This window comes from Lathyrus oleraceus, chromosome 3 (genome assembly GCF_024323335.1).
Source record: "Lathyrus oleraceus cultivar Zhongwan6 chromosome 3, CAAS_Psat_ZW6_1.0, whole genome shotgun sequence".
NCBI classification, from domain to species: Eukaryota; Viridiplantae; Streptophyta; class Magnoliopsida; order Fabales; family Fabaceae; genus Lathyrus; species Lathyrus oleraceus.
This window is the reverse complement of record NC_066581.1, coordinates 492,738,059-492,758,364: the sequence shown is the minus strand read 5'-3', so window position 1 is coordinate 492,758,364 and position 20,306 is coordinate 492,738,059. Positions and strand designations below refer to the sequence as shown.

The following is a 20,306-nucleotide window of genomic DNA, read 5'->3' as shown; positions in this document are numbered from 1 at the left end:
CTACATCTTTGGAGAAGGTGGCATTGAGCCACAATTGCAGGAACTAGAAAGGGCCATGAATCAATACATTCTTCTTCCTGGAGTTCTCAGGGTCGAAGAGCCTAATCTGGCAGACAACCTCAGATAGAGACTCATAGAGAAAGGCTAGTAGCAGCTGGCCCAAGGCAACGTCACGCTCTTGATGCAATTGGGTTGCCAAGAGAGCAAAGTGTTTGGCTACCTGCATAGACCTTGAGCAGAAAACAAAACGGGACAGCCAAAGGGTCAAGAACGCCACATGTTCCTCGTCGGTCACGGGGCCTGCAGAAGTGGCGTGATGATCAATAAAATTGTTGTATGTTGGTTTGCGAGAGTCACCAACGTCGAACCTTAAGAAGACTGGTGCTACGGCCTCGCAGTCAAAAACTTCGCCAGTCGGTCTCAATCCAGTGATCGCAACAATGTATAGGAGTGTCGGCATGATCATGCCACATCTAGTATGGAAAGAGTTGGTCGAACTCTCCCAGAATTGAAGAGCGGCTAATAACATGCCACAAGACTAGGGAGGGCCACAACGGGCAATCTGTAAGAGGGTATAGATGCCTGTCCTTTTCCAGTGGTCGATTTTCTCCGTTTCCAACCGGTCCATCCAAGAACAAAACTTAGGACAATTCGTGGGAGGAGCGGTTCTGAAGTTCCTATCGACGTATCGAAGGGAGAAGGGTTGTTGAGAAGATATCATAGGTTCAGAAATGTGACTGGCGGGAAAAAGGGAAGAGCCATTTTTGATAATCTCTGGGTGTCGGTTTTCTGGGAGAGGACCTAGAAACGCTAAGGGTTCATTAGCCAGAGAGAAAGGAATCAATACCTGAGAACGCCAAATTTTCTCCTTTTCTTCTACCAATGAAGGCTCAGGGACATACTCCCTGTCATCAATGTTGATGGGGCGTGTGAGTTCAGCAGCTGAAGGTTTGTTAGAGGTGGCCATGGAAAGAACAGAAGGTTTCTTCGTGTGGAGTGGAAGAGTTTTTTCACAGAAAAAGCAGAAGACAAATGAATGCTGAATCAAGAAAGCCAAAAAAGAGAAAAAGAAAGAAGAATGAGGGTTTTATAGCCCTTAAACCCTGAGCAAAGAAGAGGGAACGATTACACTTCCATAGCCGAAACGTATACTCACGTTCCCACGCCTACATACACGTGGAGGAGAGAGAGCAAGCAAAAATACAAACACGTTCAAGTTTTGGAGATGTGAAGTGACGTAGACGTGATTTTGTGCGTCTCGAGGAGAAGAAGAAACGCTCGCCATGATTGTCTGACGTCACCCATGTGGGGTACACAGAGGTCCCACTAAGTAGAAGCGGGCACAGTAAAGGGTAAGTCGACAGTTTCAGAGATGCCATCATCTCATCAACATCGACAGTCGAAAATGGCATCTCTGGGGGGCATTTTGTTACCACGAAATATTCCTAAGGCAGGTTGAAAGCACAAGTAATGAAAAATCCTTATGAATGTGGGGATCATACCCTACCAAAAGGTAAAAAGATGTTGAAAGCAAGCAAGAAAGAAAAATAAACCAAAGGACGAGGCTGACAGGGAAAGATGGTTCCGTCGGCAGGCCATTATGTCGACCAACGCGAGGTTTGGGACTTAAAGAATTCTAATCAAATGTGCAGAAGACAGCTTCGCCCTAATGTATGGGGGGGAGAAATTTGAAATTTAAAACAAAATAGCAGTTCCAAAAGAAATAAAAGCGTCCCAACGTGGAGCGGTTAGCCAGACATGGGTGCGGCGGTTATGCAGATCGTGCGTCATCACATCTGCTAGTTTCTAAGAAGTTAGCTTATGAGTAGTTTCCTCTAGTTTAGTATAAATAGGAGTATCCCACAAGGGGCTCGAGGTGTTCACTTTGTACTACGAAATCACTTGTAAGAAAACTTCCCATTCCCAGCGCGAGGAAGCAAGAGTTTCTCTGAGAGTGCTATGTACGTGAATCACGACATTTATTTCAATGCAACTTCCCTACTTTTCAATTGTTCCCGTTGAACATTTTATCTTAATTTCTTTTGTGTTTGAGTTATCATTTTACGTTGTCATTTACGCTGTCGACACTGACTCTATCATGATCATAGAGTTCACCAAAAGCGTGTTTGTAGTATACGTCTTTTGAATGTTGTAGCGTTGTCGGTCACGAGTCACCTACAGGCGATAACATTGTCTAAAACCGTTCGTGTGGAAAAACCCTACGCTTGTTCGACACTTTGTTGGGAGCCGTTCCTCACAAAGTCATTTCGTCGAAGTTTGAACAAGTCTCACTTGCACTAGCACATGTCCTAGGATCAACTGGTTGATCCTGCAAGTAACCCTTCGTTTTAAGACCAGGGAGGATCGGCGGTTGTTTACCAATTTCCACAATAAACACATTCTAACCACTATGTTTCTCTCTCAGAGCACTTGATTGAACTCGTTTCATTGTTAAGTGTTTTGAATATGAAGTTAAGCATCAGACTATAAGCTAGGTACGATCGACAACCCAAGTACTTGTGTGTTATGCACAAGTACGTACACCCCACTTTTACCTTCCAGTTTATTGAGAAAATGTTTTGAAATGGAATTTGACGTTGGATCAAGTGTTTGGAATTTATTATGAAAAAGCGTGTGAGAAGAAAGGGATTGAGATAGAAATAGAATGATAAGTGGGAATTGAATGGAATGGAATGGATGGTGAGATACTTGATGTTGGATCAAGCACTCATGTTGCTTTGAAGTAAGTTTGATTTAGAAAACACTTGATGTTGGATCAAGTGTGTCTTTATTATTTTGAAAAAAAATCTTTTTTTATAGTTTAATTTTATCTTGTTAGTTAGCATGCAATGGAAAGCAATAAAGTAAAGGGAAATCCTAAGCTATTACATGTTCATGGGAATGAGGGACATATTAACCATAATGGGGGGGGTGATACCAATCAAAAAATGGTATGGGAAAAGATATCATACAAGTTTACAAAGCAATATCATGCCTAAAATAATCAAAAGGCCATGGTAATCGTCAATCATAATCACACAATTCAATGCAAATGAGAAATGCAACAAGGATGCACATTCTAATAGAAACACATGATTAAAGCAATCATACAAAGGCAAATGGATCAAAGTGGCATCATATGGCCAAATGATAACATCAAATGATATTTAATCAACTAAAGAATCAACATCTAATGAGCCATTAATTGAAAATTGGCCACAAAACCAATTGAGAATTAACACTTAATACATGAAGTGATAACAAGATGAATTAATCAAGAACTAGGTAATTTTCTACCTACTCAAACACTAGGTTAAACATGATAATAATACTATCTAAAAGGTAATTGAAACTCAATATTAAAAACAATTAGCAAGAAAAATATACGAAAAAGTGTCAAGAAAAAAAATAAAAAACAAATAGCAAAATAGTAAAAACAGGGGGTTTATGAGTCAAAAATGGTGTGCCAAAAACAAATTGGGCGCAGAGCCCAAATGTCACCCATATCAATTTGTCCTCGCCGAGTGGGGTGTAGGGGTGGGGGGGGGGGGGTTAATGCCATTGTAGGGTGTTAAACTGAAAAATGCATGGGACTGGGGATCGGAAGCCCAATGCGTAGCATGAAGGGGAATAATACTCAGAACAATGCCAAAATTCAAATGAGAATGAAAAAGAAAAAAAAACATGTGCCAAGGCCAAAACATAATCAAATTCAATCTGACTTAAGACCCCCGTCCTCCACCATGTTGGAGGTTGCCTCTGGCGGCGGTAGAATGCCAAAACCATAATTAACACCAACATCCTTTGTGTCTCAACGTGCTCATGTCGAATCTATGGCCAATTTAAATTAAACAATGCTCTAAGATCCAACCGAACCCAAGATTACACAGAACGCTAACTACTTACTATTAAATTAAATGCCACACTCGGGGAATCAGAGCCCAATGTGTTTGGGCTTTGATTCCCCATATCTCCACTCACAAGTCCATAAAATAATTGGAGCAAAAAGATGAAATCGAGCTTACCTTCTCCAAAGAAGATTAAACTGCTTATGGCAAGATTCTCATGTGAGTTCTTGGTTCAATTCCTCCTATTTTTGATTGCTCTTCTTCTTCTTCTTAATTTTTCTGTTGAACATTTTTCTTCAGATTGGTTTGAGTGAGGTTGTTCATTTGAGTGAAACTGGTTGATGAGTGAGAGAGAGAACTCGAGTATGAAAAGTGAATTGATATGAACTCAGAAGTGAGTTTTTTGAGAGGGTGATTTGAGTGAAAGTTGAATGATTCTGAGATGGGAAAAAGCTATGTTTATGGTGAACTCGAGAGAGGGTGATTGGAGTGAGAATAGTTGGTCCTGAAGTTGTGATAAGGAATTAAGTTATATAGGTTAATTTCAGTTGGTTAAGAATTTGTAACTGACTTTGTGAAAGTTTGTTAGGAAAACCAGGCTAGTTATGAGTTAGTTGGGGTTGTAACTGAATTGTGAAAATGATGGTTAGTTTTGCTATTCTGATTGAATGGTTACTTTTGTTAGTTTTTTGTATTGCTACTCTATTGATGTGAATTACATGTTTGATTGTGTGATATTGTTGTGTTCAGTTAGGGTGTGTTGTATGATAGGTGATGCTTGTTATGACTGAACTTGTTTTGCCATGTTGCATTTCTAATGAATAGACTTGATTGTATATGTTGTTGATATACATGTGTTTCTACTAGGACTGTAATGAATGTGTATGCCATGGCTGTTTAGAAATGTGGTAGGTCTATGTTGCTTAAAATGTGTTATGTATGGAAATGTTTATGAATGATGCATTACTGTATTTTTGTTAAACCATCAATACACTATTATTGTGAGTTGTTGTCTATAAATGTTACATGCCTTGTATAGTTGTGTGAATGAATTGGTATGGTCATGTTGGATTTATTTACATGGATTTGCAATGAGTTGTTTGTGGGTGTAGGCTAGGTCATGCATGAAATGCATGCGTAAAATGGTTTGACCTTGGTTTGTAGGCTGGTTAATGCATAAGATGCCATGGGCTGCTTTATCATGTTGTGCAGTTACGATGCATTATAATGTAGCTTGAAATGGCCATGTATGCTTGACATATCATGCACAGTTAGTGAATGAATTGCTATCTTGCTTAATTATTTGGAATGGTTAATATGGATATGTACGATATGAATGATACATGATGCTTGATGTTGGGATGGTTATTGTAACTTGGTGAGAGTGATAACAACTTGGTTTGTTTTTTGTAGGATATGAAAATATGAAATGGTGGAAATCAAGGCATGACTTATACTTGAAGAAAGTGGTGAAAATTTGGACCATGGCAAGACCAAGTGGAACATTCAAGTGAAAAATGGACTTTAGGTTTTAGGATGGTGAAAGTGGGTTAGTTGACTTTGGTCAACTGGTTGACCAAAAAGTCAATAGTTGACCAAAAGTAAACTTAGGTGGAAAAGTTTTTTTTTATGAAATGACTAGTAATGTAATGACTTGTATTGAAATTATATTTTGTGATGTAATGGATTGATATGTTTTAAAATGAACAAGACTTGGAAATGAAATGGACTTGGAATGAAAATGAACTTGAATAATGTGTTTAATAGAATGAAATTTGAATGAACAATGACTTGATAGAATGAATAAAATGGACTTTGATTATGAATTCCAATGCCCTTAGACTCCAATTAAGCAATGACATAAATTGAATCAAAGTGAACCTTGAAATACCATTGCACTAGACTTGAGCCAATGCACATCAACCAAGCAAAAGACCATGGACATGTGAAACTTTGAATGAGACATAATAAAGGAATTAGGACCATGAACAAGAATGACCTTGAATGAACCTCAAATCAATTAATCCTCCACAATGGACCAAATGATTCAGATAAACCTCAATCTTAGATGCACACGCAATGGATGGTAGTGTCATAACTAAAAATTAGGGTTTTATTTGAATGATCTTGATGATGCTTGTAATCCAACACCAATTAATTAGGGTTTCCACTATGCTCCATGATGAAGAAAACCAAGATGAAGGTTCATCAATACAATCATGACATGGAAGAACCCTAGCTTAGAACTCAACCTCTCTTCAATGCTATGTGTGATCAAGGCCTTTGAATCCATGATTTTATGCTTCTTAATGAAAATTAATGTACTATGATGTCATGGATATGCAGATGAAGTATCAAACCAAAAGTTGGTGTGGGCAAATTTTAGGGTATGACAGTTGCCCCTATTTAATTATCTCAGACCTGAATGCATGAATAACTACGACTTTCAGGCGTTCGAAGTAGGAGAGGATTAAATATTATAATATCCAAAACAAATCCTACTAGGATTGAATGGATGTAATGCAAGGGTATTAATGAATTGTTTATTGAGATATGGAATGACGATTTGGCTTTCGTATTAGGTCATTTGTTGGGGATTAGCTGACATATCTGTCGGGGAGTGTGGGGTAATTGTAAAAGAAATGTTAGGCATCCATGATGTATGGAATATGATATGCATGCAATATATGATTTTTTTTTGTTTTTTCCTCCACTAACAAGTTTTGGAGGGTATTGTTAAGAAGTGACAAGGTTCTCCCTGGGGAATATACTATGTAAGAGGTTTTGAAGATGGTTTACCAAGAGGGGCATGTGCTTTGGAGTGATTGACGATTTCGCTGGGGATTGAAATGATTGACCAGACGGGGACTAGACTTTGAGAAGGTTGGCTAGGCAGGAACTAGGCTTTAGTGGAATGGATAAACAAATTTTATGCTTCGAAGGGAGATGGCTAAACGAAGTAATTGGACTATAATAGGGACAAAAGGGGGCCAAATGAAATTTGGGCTTCACGGAGAAGAAGGGTTAAACACCAGGTTTATGCTTGATGGATATGAAAGGGCTAAGCATACAACTTAGGCTTAACGAGTAAGAATGGCCAAATGCAACATGATTTGGGCTTTATGGATATGAAGGGATAGTCATGTAACTTAGGCTTAATGGAGAAGAAAGGCCAAATGCAATAGGATTTGGGCTTTGCTGGGGAAGAAGGGCCAAATCTAACAATATTTGGGCTTTATGGGTATGTATGTCTAAATGTAAAGTTTAGGCTTGTGCTGGGAAAAAGGTATTGATAAAAAAAAGGTTCGGGCTTAGAGGGCTAAACCTAAAGTTTTAGGCTTTGAGCTGGGGAATTGGCCAAATACAAAGTTTTGGGCTTAGAGTTAAACAAAAAGTTTAAGCTTGTTAGGGATATGGTTTCTTGTACAAAAGGCAATGAGAAATTATTTAGAGAGAGGCTAAGAAGGAACCCGATGAATATGGTACTGAGAATTTCCTAACAACAGGTTAAGAAGGAGGGGGAAATCAAGACAGATGAGTGATGTATATCAGACGAGCATTGGAAGGGGTCAACACTAACGAATGTTGAAAATTAATACAAACGAGTATTGGCAAAAGAAATGACATAGATGAGTGTTAGAACTCACAAACACGTATTGGAACGAGAAATAACATAGTCGAGTGTTAGAGGTCAATACATAATATTGGGAATCAATACAGACGAGTACTAAAGAAAGGATTGAACTCGGACGAATGTTAGAATTCAATAAGGACGAGTATTGGGAAAAAGGAGTAACACAAATACAAACGAGTATTGAAAAGAGATTAACACGGACGAGAGTCAAAGATTCATACAGACGAGTACTGAAGAGAGGATAAACACAGACAAGTGTTGGAGATCAATATAGACGACCATTGAAAAAAGGGTTTAATACAAACGACATATGGAGAACCCAATACAAACGAGCATTGGAAAAAGGTTGACACAAACGAGTGTTGGGAATCAATACAGACGAGTATTGAGAAAAAGATTAACACATAAGAGTGTTGAAAATGGGAAATAACATAGACGGGTGTTGGACCTCAATACAGACGAGTATTAAAAAAGGGTTAATACAGATAAGTGAATTAATACAAACGAGTACTGAAAAAAGGGTTAACACCAATAACCGTTAGAGCTCAATACAAACGAGTATTGGAAAAAGAATTAACATAAACGATTGGCGAAGATCAATACAGATGGGTATTGAAAACAGGATAAACACAAATGAGTGTTGGAAATCAATATATACGATAAACATAGACGAGTGTAGAAAATTAATACATACGGGTATTGGAAAAAGAATTGACACAAATGAGTGTTGGAGATCAATACAAAGGATAAAAATAGACGAGTGTTAAAAATCAATACAGACGAGTATTGGAAAAAAAGAATTGACACAGATGAGTGTTGGAGATCAATACAAGCAAGTATTGAGAAAAAAGGGATTGATACAGACAGATACGGGGGCTCAATACAAACGAGTATTGGAAAAAGATTGACGCAGACGAGTGTTGGGAATCAATACAGACGAGCACTGAAAATCATATTAACATAAACGAGTGTCGAAAAGATGGATTAACACATACGGGTGTGTGACCTCAATATAGACGAGTATTGAAAAAAGAATTAACACATACGAGTGTAGGGAATCAATACAGACGCGTATTGCAAAAAATCGATAACACATACGAGTGTTGGAAATAAATACAGGCGAGTACTGAAAGAAAGGATAAACACAAATGGGTGTTGAGAATCAATACAAACGAGTATTGAAAAAAGGATAATCACATACGAGTATTGAAAAAAGGATAATCACAGACGAGTGTTGAGAATCAATATAGATGAGTATTGAAAAAGGATAAATACAAAGGAGTGTTGAGAATCAATACAGATGAGTATTGAAGAGATAATGATCAACGTAGATAAATGTTGGGAAGTAATTCAGACGAGCATCAAAAAAGAGAGGGAATGACACAGACGAATGTTGGGAATTGATACATAGAGTATTAAAGAGATAAGGACCAACACAGAAGAGTGTTGGGAAGTAATATATACAAGTATTGAAAATGTCTTTAAGATAAATACAAACGAGTATTAGGAAAAAATGGTCAACATAGAAGAGTGTTAAAACAGTCAACACAAATGAGTGTTAGGAAAAGTAGGGTAAATACAAAAGAGTACATAGCTTATGCTTCATATGGATACTTGAATTAGAGGATAAGGTGTTTTATATGATGACGATCACTTATGAAGAATGCCAATTATTGGGATTTGTGGGATGCCAAGTAAGTTGGGTTTTTGGAACGAGCCAATAAAGATTGGGATTTGAGGTGAAGGGCCATACAGGAACTGAGCTTTGAAAGGGTTTGTCAGATAGGTCTTGAGCTTTGAAGAGTTTTTCTAGACATGAACTGGGCTTTAGGGAGGTTTTCCATGCAAGGATTGGGCTTTAAGGAGGTTTGGCAGCCATAAACAGGGCTTTGAAGAGGATTTCCAGACAAGAACTGAGCTTTAAGGGGGTTTGCCAAACAGGAACTGGGCTTCAAGGGGATTTCTAGACGGGAACTGGGCTTTAATCACGTTATGTCAAATGGGGACTTTGCAGTAGGCACGAAAACCTCATGATGTCCCTTAGGCACAACAGCGAGGATGAAGTTCTCGAAATATGACTACCACTACGGGACTTGTCAAACCCACGTCAGGTGTTCAAAACAAACGAGAAAGGAATAGGTTATTCATCCAGTCTCATATCTTTTATTCGAGATGTAAAGTTTTGAGGATGCCAGTAAGAATTAGGCTTTGAAGGATGGCCAATAAAGATTGGGATTTAACTTGTTAGGGAGAGGCTTCATGCTATGCTAGATGAACGATATGCGTGGCATGATTAATGCATGCTGATTTATGCAATGGTTTTAAAGGTTCATCAAACACCCCTGAGGTGGGTCATGTATAATGAACATTGGGAGATATTTTGCTTGGTTACAAGGCTTCCTGTTGAAAGGTTATGGGATATGTTTAACACAACTTTCCAACATCCTGGTCTCTCGATACTGTTGAAATGGTGAGCCTGAGCTGGATCTTATGATGCACCAGGCTAGATTTGAGAGGCTTTGAAAGTACAAAGAGGAACTTACCCTTTATGGCCAGTCTTACCCCGGTCTATTGGGTATCTATATGGATTTCCCCAATCACAAGTTATAAAGCAACTTTTTTGTAGGATGATCTTGATCTGACCTGCCTTAGTGTTTTGGAACTGTATACCTCTGATTAACCCTCTCAGAGAGATTGACTTCTTGTGCTCTTGGAGCGGCATGCCCCAGTATGAGTCTTGAAGTAACTTTGCCTCTGGTTGGTTGATATTCAAGGGAATGCCCCTGACTAACTGGTCTGAGAGAGATTTGTCGAATCTCGACGTGATTCCTCAGATTGATAGAATCTTGTAGAGATTTCTCGACGTGATTGCCCCAGACTCACCGAATCTTGAAGCGGCTTGCCTTTTGCTCTTCGGAGTCTTTAAGCACTCTCCCCCTGGTGGGATCAACTAAAGGACCAGCCCCTTCTCAACGGGGTCCTCAGGCGTTTTGTCCCTTGGTATCATCAAGCTCCTCAATTCATGTTCATCGTGGGAACTTTCTTGATGTCAAATGCTTACTCACGAGTAAAAATGTTCGTCTTAGAAATGATAATTGCAATGTTATATTTATGTCAGTTTTGAAATCCAAGTCCGTTCACTAGAATTATGACATATAGTGAATAGATCATTAATGGAAATGTCATATCGATACCAACACAAATGATAAGAAAACTGTCATGAGTCATTTTTAACACGATCTTACCGACTATAGTATGCTTTAGAAATAAACCATGCTTCAATTAGGTCTTTTGCGGGTAGTAATGTGGATTGGTTCACAGTTTTAGAAAGAAAGGATTTATGGCTCGAAACCTATTCTAACCCACCTATTCTCCTTAATGTTCTACAGTCCTACGTTCGGCTAGTTGGACACAAGTGCTCATTTTCCAAAAGGGATTTTGAATGATGGAAGTGATAAACCAACGAGGTTTTTGGAGTGGCAGTCACCCACCTTTTATTTGGTTTGTAGCCACACAACTTTGCTCTTGCTGGGGATTTTCTTTTGATTCCTCTTTTGCTTCTCTATCTTTTTTATTTCCCTACTTTTGCTGGATTGATTCAAATTTTCAATCCACAGGGATGCCCTAATTTTTGGCTAAGTCACTCGTTTTTGAGTTTTCGACTGAACAATCTAGTGATTTCTGGCGGGATTAGCCTTACTCCTCCCATAGGTTGGGGTCTTTATACTTGCATAAATTGACGTGATAATCCTCGAATGCAACTTTTTCAGATTTACCACTACTTTCCGCTACACTGGTTGTGGCATTGCATATATGCTTTCCTGCATGGGGTTGTTCATTATGTTTGGAACGTTTTCCATGAACAAGATAGCCTTTGAGTCGATTAGGTCTTGGACCTTATGCTTTAGTAATCTACAATTCTTGATTGTATTCCCGAGTGCCCCTGAATGAAACTCACATCTAGCATTGGTGTCATAGCCCTGAGGGAGAGGTGTTGGAGGAGGTCCTAATTCCCTTAGTTACACCAACGAGACTCGAAAAAAGTGAGTAAGCAATTAATGTATGACATTGGGACCAGATCTATCCTTCTTTATGGTTTCTTCAATTTCTACAGCCCCTATTGATAATAATTATATCGTTGGGAAGCGTAATGTTGTTAAGGAGCGTATGACTATTGATACTGCATTGGTGGAGGACCAATATGGATTCATATGTTTGTTGTTGATACTAGTTCGGTGCTACTGTTGCCACTTGATAGTATGGAGCTTGGTAGGCTTTACCTTCCCCTTTGACTATCATGGCGACATTGGTCTCCCCTTCCTTCTTCTTAGGGAATTCGGAGTGAGGTTTCTTTGCTTCATTAGCCACAACGATTGTATCTTGGATTTTAACGATTTTCAAGCAGTTCTCGATTCACTCACATGAAATGACCAAGTTTGGAAATCATGAGGAGGCGCTTCCAAGAATCATGTCAAGATACGTCCCCTGAAGGGTACTCATGAACATGTCCACCAACTCCCTTTCCAAAAGAGGGGGTTGAACCTTGACAACCAAGTCTCTCCACCGTTAGGAATATTCCTTAAATGATTCATCTGACTTATGAGTTAGGCTCTCGAGCAGAGTATGGTTATGAGCCATGTCTGAGTCATAGTGATAATGTTTAAGGAATGCTTTAACTAGCTCCCTCCAAGTTCGTATATGTGTGCGTTCAAGCTGCATATACCATTTAAGTGAAGCCCCACGGAGGTTGTCTTGGAAGAAATGCATTAATAGTTTCTCAACATTGAAGCTAGCGGAAATATACCCTAACGTATCGCACGCTCGAACATACAACAGAGTCGCCATCGAACTTTATTTATACCCAGAGGGAAGGGAAAACATCGATAAAACCCGGGGGAAAGAGATATACTGGGTAAGGAAGTCGGTTATGCAAGGGGAAGGTATTAGCACCCCAAACATCCACGGTACTCCATGGGAACCGTTTTGATTGTTCTCGCTTGAATAGGTGTTAACTAAAGATTACTCGCAAAAGAATGAGGGGAAAGGAAGGGAAATAGATAAAGTGCCCGATGAGGATTAGGGCCCTCATGCCTATGTATCCTCATAGTGTAATAAGGAATTCAGAGCTCCGTAGTTCAGAGAACTAATGGTGGGAGGTGAAAAGAATGGTGATCAAAGGTATGGTCTGGACCAAAGGATAATATGATTTGAACTCCAACAAGGGGTGAAAATGTGAACCCAAGAGTAAAACTAGTATGAACCAACACGTGAGGGCCTACAACATTGTATTGGAATAACCGAAAAGAAAGGGTTGCCTAAATGCGGCTACAAAGTAAGTAAGGAGATGTTTGTCTAAGCTACAAGGTCTGACAAGACAAACAAATCGGCTCTTGGTTCACGAAAAAGGGGGTACAAGATGGAGCACAAAGGTATAGTGTATTTGGCTCAAAGGTAACTGGTATATCACATGAAGTGAATGAAGGTAGAATATGAAGGTATCATGGAAATGAATGGAGTGAAGTGACCAAAGTCATAGAATAGAGTACCTGGTGATAAGTGACTGAAAAGTATTGTTTGAAATCGAAATTCAAGGTATATTGGAATCCATAGGAGAAATGGGATTTGTACCATAGAGGGAAACATCGTTAACCGATACGTGGACTAGAAGACCGCCACCATAGGGTTTTAGCTAAAAAAAGAAGGAATTAAGTGTTTGATTACATAGTACAAACAACTCTAGGTACAAAAGTGGACTATTCATTAAGCGTCCTAAAAGGGTATATATGGAATTCCAAAGAAAGTGTATCTCGATGTCAAAGGAATAATGCGTCACTAGGATGAACGGTTTATGATCGACGGTAGATAATGGATTATGAAAGATATGGATGGTACCCTAAGGCGAAGGAGAAATAATTAGGAGTATGCTCGCCAAGGATTCGCATCCTCGTGCCTACGTATTCTTATTCTGTAATGAGAAAATCAGAGCAATCGTAGTTCAGAACTACGAAAAGAGAGAAAGGGAGATATACATCGATGAAGATTATAACTTGCACCAACATAATGGTATCGAGGGAGCTCAAGAAGATAACTGGCTTCGAACTCAAGAGTAAAACTGGTATGAACCAACACGCGAGGGCCTACAACATCGTGTTGGAATAACCGAAAAAAGAATGAATAAGTGTTCGACTGCATAGCGCGAACAACTCTTGGTTCACAAGGCGGAGTATTCATTAAGTGTCTTAAAAGGATGTGAATGGAATCCAAGGAACAATGATATTTGACCTCAAAAAGATGGTATTGATTGAATGAACGAAGAAGAGTTGATTAATAAATATGGTAGCTCGCGAAGAAACTGGGTTCTCCTGCCTACGTATCCTTATTGTACAAATGAGGAAATCAGAGCTTTCGTAGTTTGGCCCACTAGGCTGAAAAGAAATTGATAGGAGGCAAGACGAAATGGATGATTGAGATTGAAATGATTAGAAATGGAATGATCGAGAATGAAGAATGGATATACTTGATAGTTACTGGATGATGAGAATCATACTAACTTTCAAGTGGAGAGAGAAGAGTCTTTGTAGTTGTTTCTTGCATGGAAGATGAAGACCTTATCAATCGTTCGATTCGAATTGCACTAAAGTCTATGAATAGAGGTGAATATGATGAGCACTGGGTCATACGTCCCATACCCAAAGATACTCAGAATGGGGGTAGGATAACTCCAGTCTCACTCTTTCTCCTTTACTTAAGGCTCGTATCGTACAACTTGATTCATGATTGATAAGTTGTTGATGTTGTCCTTGTTTTTGCTGTTTTTTGCCTTTGTGAAGAGAGACTTGTTAATCGCATGGTTAGAATTGTGCTAAAGTCTATGAATAGAGGTGAATACGATGAGCGACGGGTCATACGTCCCATACCCAAAGATACTCAGAATGGGGGTAGGAATACTCCAGTCCCATTCCTTCTTTATTGCTTAAGGCTCGTGTCACACTCTTCTAACTTTGAGTTAACAAGTGTTGAAGACGCCACCTTTGATGTGCTTGAAATTTGAAGACGCCACCTTTGATGTTCTTGAATAATCCGCTGCTTGGTATAACTGAGGATGCCTTGATTGAAGATCTTGAATTGAGGCCTTGAGCTCCACAACGCGAAAGGAAAGTCCTACTAAGTGACCAAGGTGGTCACTCAATTAGACTGTGGGATTATACAATTTCAAAGGATTTAATTAATCAAAATTGCTTTTGATCAATTTAATTGGGGGTTTGATTTTATTTTTGAAGGGAACTAAGTTTTGGATCTAATTGAAGTTAGTAATTGTTAGAACTAACCTAAGGGATCATGCATTAGAAGTTGGTTGAATATTCTAAGTTAGATTAGAAATCATAAGGGAGCATGTCAAAGTTGATTAAAATCATGATGAAAATTCTATGTTAAATCCTACAATTAATTGCATTCTAATCCTAAGGGGAACATGCAATTCTAACACAGAAATATCAAAATTAGGCCCATAAGGGCAAAATGGCCATTTATGAAATATGTCAAAATTTATGGTCTAAGATTGATTAAATTCTAATGTTAATCCTAACCTAATGTCAAAAGAGTCTAACTATAACTTAACTCAATTCCTAATTAAAAACCTAATTAAAGTCCTAATGTGTGAATTAAGCCTAATTAATCCTAATTATATTCTAAAAATGAGAATTAATCCTAATTATTCTAAAAGGAATTAATTTTCTAATTATTCTAATATGAATTAATTTTCTAATTATTCTAAAATTATCCTAATTAAAATGTAAAACCAAAAGAAAATGAAAGAAACAAATAAAAGGGAAATAGGGTGTGAAAGGAAAAAGGGTGGTGTACACTGGAATCAGACTAATGGGCTGCAGGATGAGCCCAGTGCTGATTTTTGTCCAGCCAGAGAATCCAACAACCAAAAAACACAGGGGGGGGGTACACTAATGAAATGGGAACGGGCCGTTTGGGCCCAAGCATCATATCTAAGCCTTCCACCATAAAGGGGTGCAACAGAAAACGCATGGTGAATTAGCAAACGTGCTAATGGGCTTGACAAAGCCCAAACTCATTTTCTCACTAAACCTGGGGGTACATCAGTAAGAACTAATGTGTACACAGTAAATTGCCATGGGCCTTACCCAACTTGAGCCCAAACAAACACCTCTGTTGACTTAGACAAGTCAACAGAGTCAAATTAAGTTAAACGCGCGCTCACCTCGCAAACCAGTTTCACCGTCCTCTGTCTTGGTCCACCACACCGGCGGTCGTCACCGGCGCCGGTGTCAACTTATACCTCTAATCCTAACCTAACCGAAACACTCAGTCGAGCTGAACACGAAAATGAACATGGATTGAAGGAACGCTCCTCACACCGGCCAAATCACACCTCTGAGGAGAAGAACCCTAAGGCCTATAAGCCAAATTAAACAGCAAATGGTGCAACCTAAACCTCACAACCATGGGGGTTTCATTCTTCAACCTAAAGGCTACGCTCTGGTACACTCAAAACAAGAAACGACAGCGAAATGTAAATGACATACCGGAGAAGATGATCGGAGAATTCACCGGTAAGTGTCCTGACCTTGATTCTTCCCTTTTCTTCTTCTTCTCGTCTCCTTCTTCTTCTTGATAACAGAGTGGTAGTGAGGTGGCTTAGCTCAAGTTGAATTGAAGCTTCAATGTGAAGCTTCAATGGCTTTTCTTGTGAGAGAGAGTAAGAGCTTTGGTGAGGGTGAGAGAGGTTGTAGAGAAATTGCTCAGAATTCACAGGGTTCCAAAAGTGTTGAAACTGAGAGTGATCCACTGTTTATATAGAGTCTAGGTTTGGAGTTGTTTTTAGATGGGAGTTAGGATTGGAAACAATTATTTAGGCTTGGAGTTAGTTGCATTCAACTCACTGAGTTCATGGTGAAACTCAGTTAGTTAGAATCAACTCAGTGGTTGAGATTGATTAATGAGTGAATGAATTAGACTGGCTATTATAGATTAGTTTAAGTGGAATTGAACATACTCATGAATGGTGACCTACTGAGCAGGTTTTGCCTTTGGTGATTAATGAGTTGAAGTCATGTTGGGTTAGTTTCAATGAAGTTTAAGTGACTTCATGATGAAACAAAAGGTTAATGGTTTTTTGGATGTGTACTGGCTGTAGCAGGTAGCTTTAGGCTTAGGATTACCAATGAATTAGAGGTAACCTACTGAACTAGTCATTGAGTGCAAGTGTATGATGTTTAACCTATGCTTTGATTCAATACATTGCAAGCTTAACATGTACATCCTCTTTTTGATCATTTTTCTTATGCTCCACTAATGGCTCATGCTCCTTTTTTACTGCAGACTTTGATCCTGTTCATTGAATCCAATTCATGGCATGTGATATGCTTGCTTGGGAGATTCAATGGCTAGCACTTGTGCACACTGAGTTGGTAGGTCATCTTGTAAACCATGCCATGTTATATTGCCATGATTTGATGTTCATATTTGGTAGGCTTATGTTCCTATTAATGCAGGCAGTGGTTGATGTTTCATAGATCCCAATCTCACTTCTTTGCCCTCTTTTACTTCTCTTGCTGCAGCACAAGGATTAGTCTTGCAAGGCCATGGTAGCAAGGTAATAGTATCTTGAACTTGCTACTATTATTCAGTAACTAGCCTCAACATGATTTTAGACTTGGTGACTGTTTTGGTTAGTGCAGGACTTATCCCTGTCATGGTGAGTTTCAAAGGGTTAGCTATATGTAACATCTCAAAATTTGCCCTCCTCTTCTTTAAAAAAAAAAAAAAAAAAAAAAAAAAAAAAAAAAAAAAAAAATTTTTGCAGGCTATGAGTCGACGCATAGGGTCAGCGCATAGACCACGGGTCAGCGCATAGCGTGTTTGAGTCGACGCATAGGTCAGCGCATAGGCCTCGGGTCGACGCATAGCAGGCTATGAGTCGACCGCTCGCGCGAAAACTCAGTTTTCTGGGTATTTTTTTGCTGTGTGAAGCTGTTTTTTGGTTGTTAAGTCACCTATTTTCCAAATTTTTGTTCACTCAACTGATTTTTCACTAATTTCACTTCATTTTGCTAATTGTGATTAAGGAGTGGATTAGGATGTGGTATATAACCTTAACTGTAACAGAAATTGAAAAGGACAATTTCACAATTTCAGATCTAACAAACTTTCCCTCCAAAAACCTCTCAAATTCTCCAAACTTCATCTCACCTTTTTCACCATTTCTCCAAGAAATCTTCATCAAACTTGTTCATTTTTCTTGGATCTGCATTCTACAAGTGGAGTTGAGGAACTGTTTCGTTCAACTCGTGGCCAAAGCTTGCTGAATTTGGACTGTCATAACCTTGCTCATCAATGGAGTTTTGAAGATTCTTGCACCTAGAGTTGTTTTGAGCTAAGGCATTCACTTCAATCATCTTCCTCATCAATAAACTGCATCTGTTTTGGCTTTTCACACGTGGAAACATCCAAATCAACTTCTGCCATCTCCATAAGGTCAGATTTCGATTTCTTTAATTGTATGAATTGAGATATGGCTTAGATAGATTTTTCAATGTAGATCGTCATGCAACTTGTGGTTTTGGATTCGGTTGAGTGTAGAGAGAGATATCTTGACTTGAACATTTGATGTAGAAACTTCTTTCGCTCGATCCGGTTGATAGGTTTAGAATTAGGAGAAACTGAATCCATATCCATGATGTACGTGATTAGACGGTGATTTTGATGTATAGCATGATTATTTTGGTGAAGAAATGTTCATCGTGATTTTCTGGATTTTCTGGAATGGTTCTTGTTCAAGAACGCGTTCAATAGTATGTTTGATCCATAATTTGGTTTGAAAATTCGAATTAGCTGTTTCCCGCTCCCGCGCAAACTATTTACAATACTGCCATTACTGAAATTATTTAATTATAATTAATTCTTAAAAAATTCATAAAAATCATTAACACATGAAATAATTCATAAAAAAATTGTAGAAAAATCAGAAAAATATGAGAATTTTTTCTTTGACTTCCTTGTTGACTGTAGATTATTTTTGACCTATTGGTCAAAGTTGTGCATGGTATAATTATTGTTTGACTTAGGCTTGTCTCACATGTACTCATATTTGATACATTCTACCATTTTGTTCATAAAATGCACATGCTTGCAAATAAATTCTTGAAAATTTTTGTGATGATTGTGGACTCATTGATGCTCATTTCCATATAAATTTCATGAATTTTTGATACCTGGTCAATGAGCAGCAAATTCTGGAACTTAGGTGTGACAATTTGTGTCACACCTCATTATGTCAACTTGCTGGATTTTTTTGAGTGACCTATACTTGTTGGATTAATTTGAAATTTTGCATGGTAAATTGTTGACATGTTAGGATGCTTGGTGAATTTTTGTAGAATTTTTCACTGCATTTTCTAATTGATCATGATTTTTCATTTCTGGTGATTGATTTTGCAAGCTCATGTGACCTAGGTTGGTAGATTGATTGGGAAATGCTCATATGGTATTGGATTGTCATGAAATTTGATATGCATGAACTAGACACATGTTAGGACCTCCCTGTTTTGGTCTCATCCATTTCTTTTTTGTTTTCATTGAGTTATGAATTTTTGAAGTGGATGTATACATTGATGTTGTGATTTGGAGCCTATTATTGTGTCTGTTTTTGTTGATTTTCATTAACATGGTTCCATTTGCCCAATTGAGCTCAAATTTGACATGGTAGACCTTGATTAGGCCCTGTTTAGGTGTAATTTATTTGAGAATTTTTGGATGTGTTTTGGTATGGATTTGAATGCAATAGTTCTGTTTGTATGCTTGGTGCTTCATTTGAACTAGTTTGCCTTGTTTTGTGCACAACATGAGCATGATGAATGATATAAACATGAGACCAATGGTGTTTGCTCTTGTTTGACTTTAATTTGAGATTGGTTGGTGGATATCTTGCTGTTTAGGAGTTTTTATTGCCTTTGGACCCTAGGCTTGGCCTAGTGGTCTAGTTGCTAATGTTTGCTTGATTTTTCAGGATCAAAAGCATAATGCACATGGAGAATGATCCAAATCAATTTTAAATGATGTGGTTTGATGTTTGTACACTAACATAACATTGTTTTGTAGGTGGTAAAGCTTAGGCTTAAGCTTTGAGCTTGCCTTGTGTTGTGTATTGCTTTGTATAGTTTGATTGATTGAACACTTGCTGTTTGGTTTTGTCTGTCTGAGTACTAACTGTGTTGGATTGTTTCCAGGTACTTTAGTTGCTCAGTTCCTTGTGAACTTTTGCTTTGCGTTGCTTAAGCAACTTGCATTGAGGTAGGTCTTCTTGACTTCATGTAGTCTGGAGACCCGGCTGTTACCGGGCCGGGCAAATTGTCTGAAGTCCTCCTTAAGAGGCAATGCTTGTGTATGTTTAATTTTAAGCCCAAGCAGGAAAAGTCCTTCAAGTAAGGCAATTGGTGGAAGGTAGGGACAAGCAGTCTGTCCCCCACTCTTCAGTTGAGTCTTCTCCTTGCTCCCATTACATGGTTGTAGCATTGAGATCAAAAGCCCAAGATCCTGTGCAGTGCACATTGAGTCAGAGTCATCGAGTATAGAAGGGTTCCCCTATTCTGGACCCATGCTCATTTGTCAGCTCTCCCTGGTTAGGGATAAGAGCTGTGAGGTCTGATCCTCACTTCATCCCATCATCTGCTTCACCTTAGCCTCGTAATGGCAAGGTTAAGAGCAGACACAGCCTGTACAGACGATTGCTTAGGCAGTCAAACCTGATTGATTGAGCCCCCTTGTTTGGCTATAGTGGGTGTTTTGTGATT

At 38.7% G+C, this 20,306-nt stretch overlaps 1 protein-coding gene across 1 annotated transcript in view; it reads right to left on the bottom strand.

Moving 5' to 3' along the window:
• Positions 1-538: 538 nt before the first annotated feature.
• Positions 539-20,306, bottom strand: part of LOC127131810 (uncharacterized) — a 37,301-nt gene continuing 17,533 nt past the window's right edge. Inside the window, exon 2 of the mRNA XM_051060711.1 lies at positions 539-1,039. Within this exon, the coding sequence (XP_050916668.1) occupies positions 539-1,039 (501 nt within the window). The remainder of the gene's footprint in view (positions 1,040-20,306) is intronic.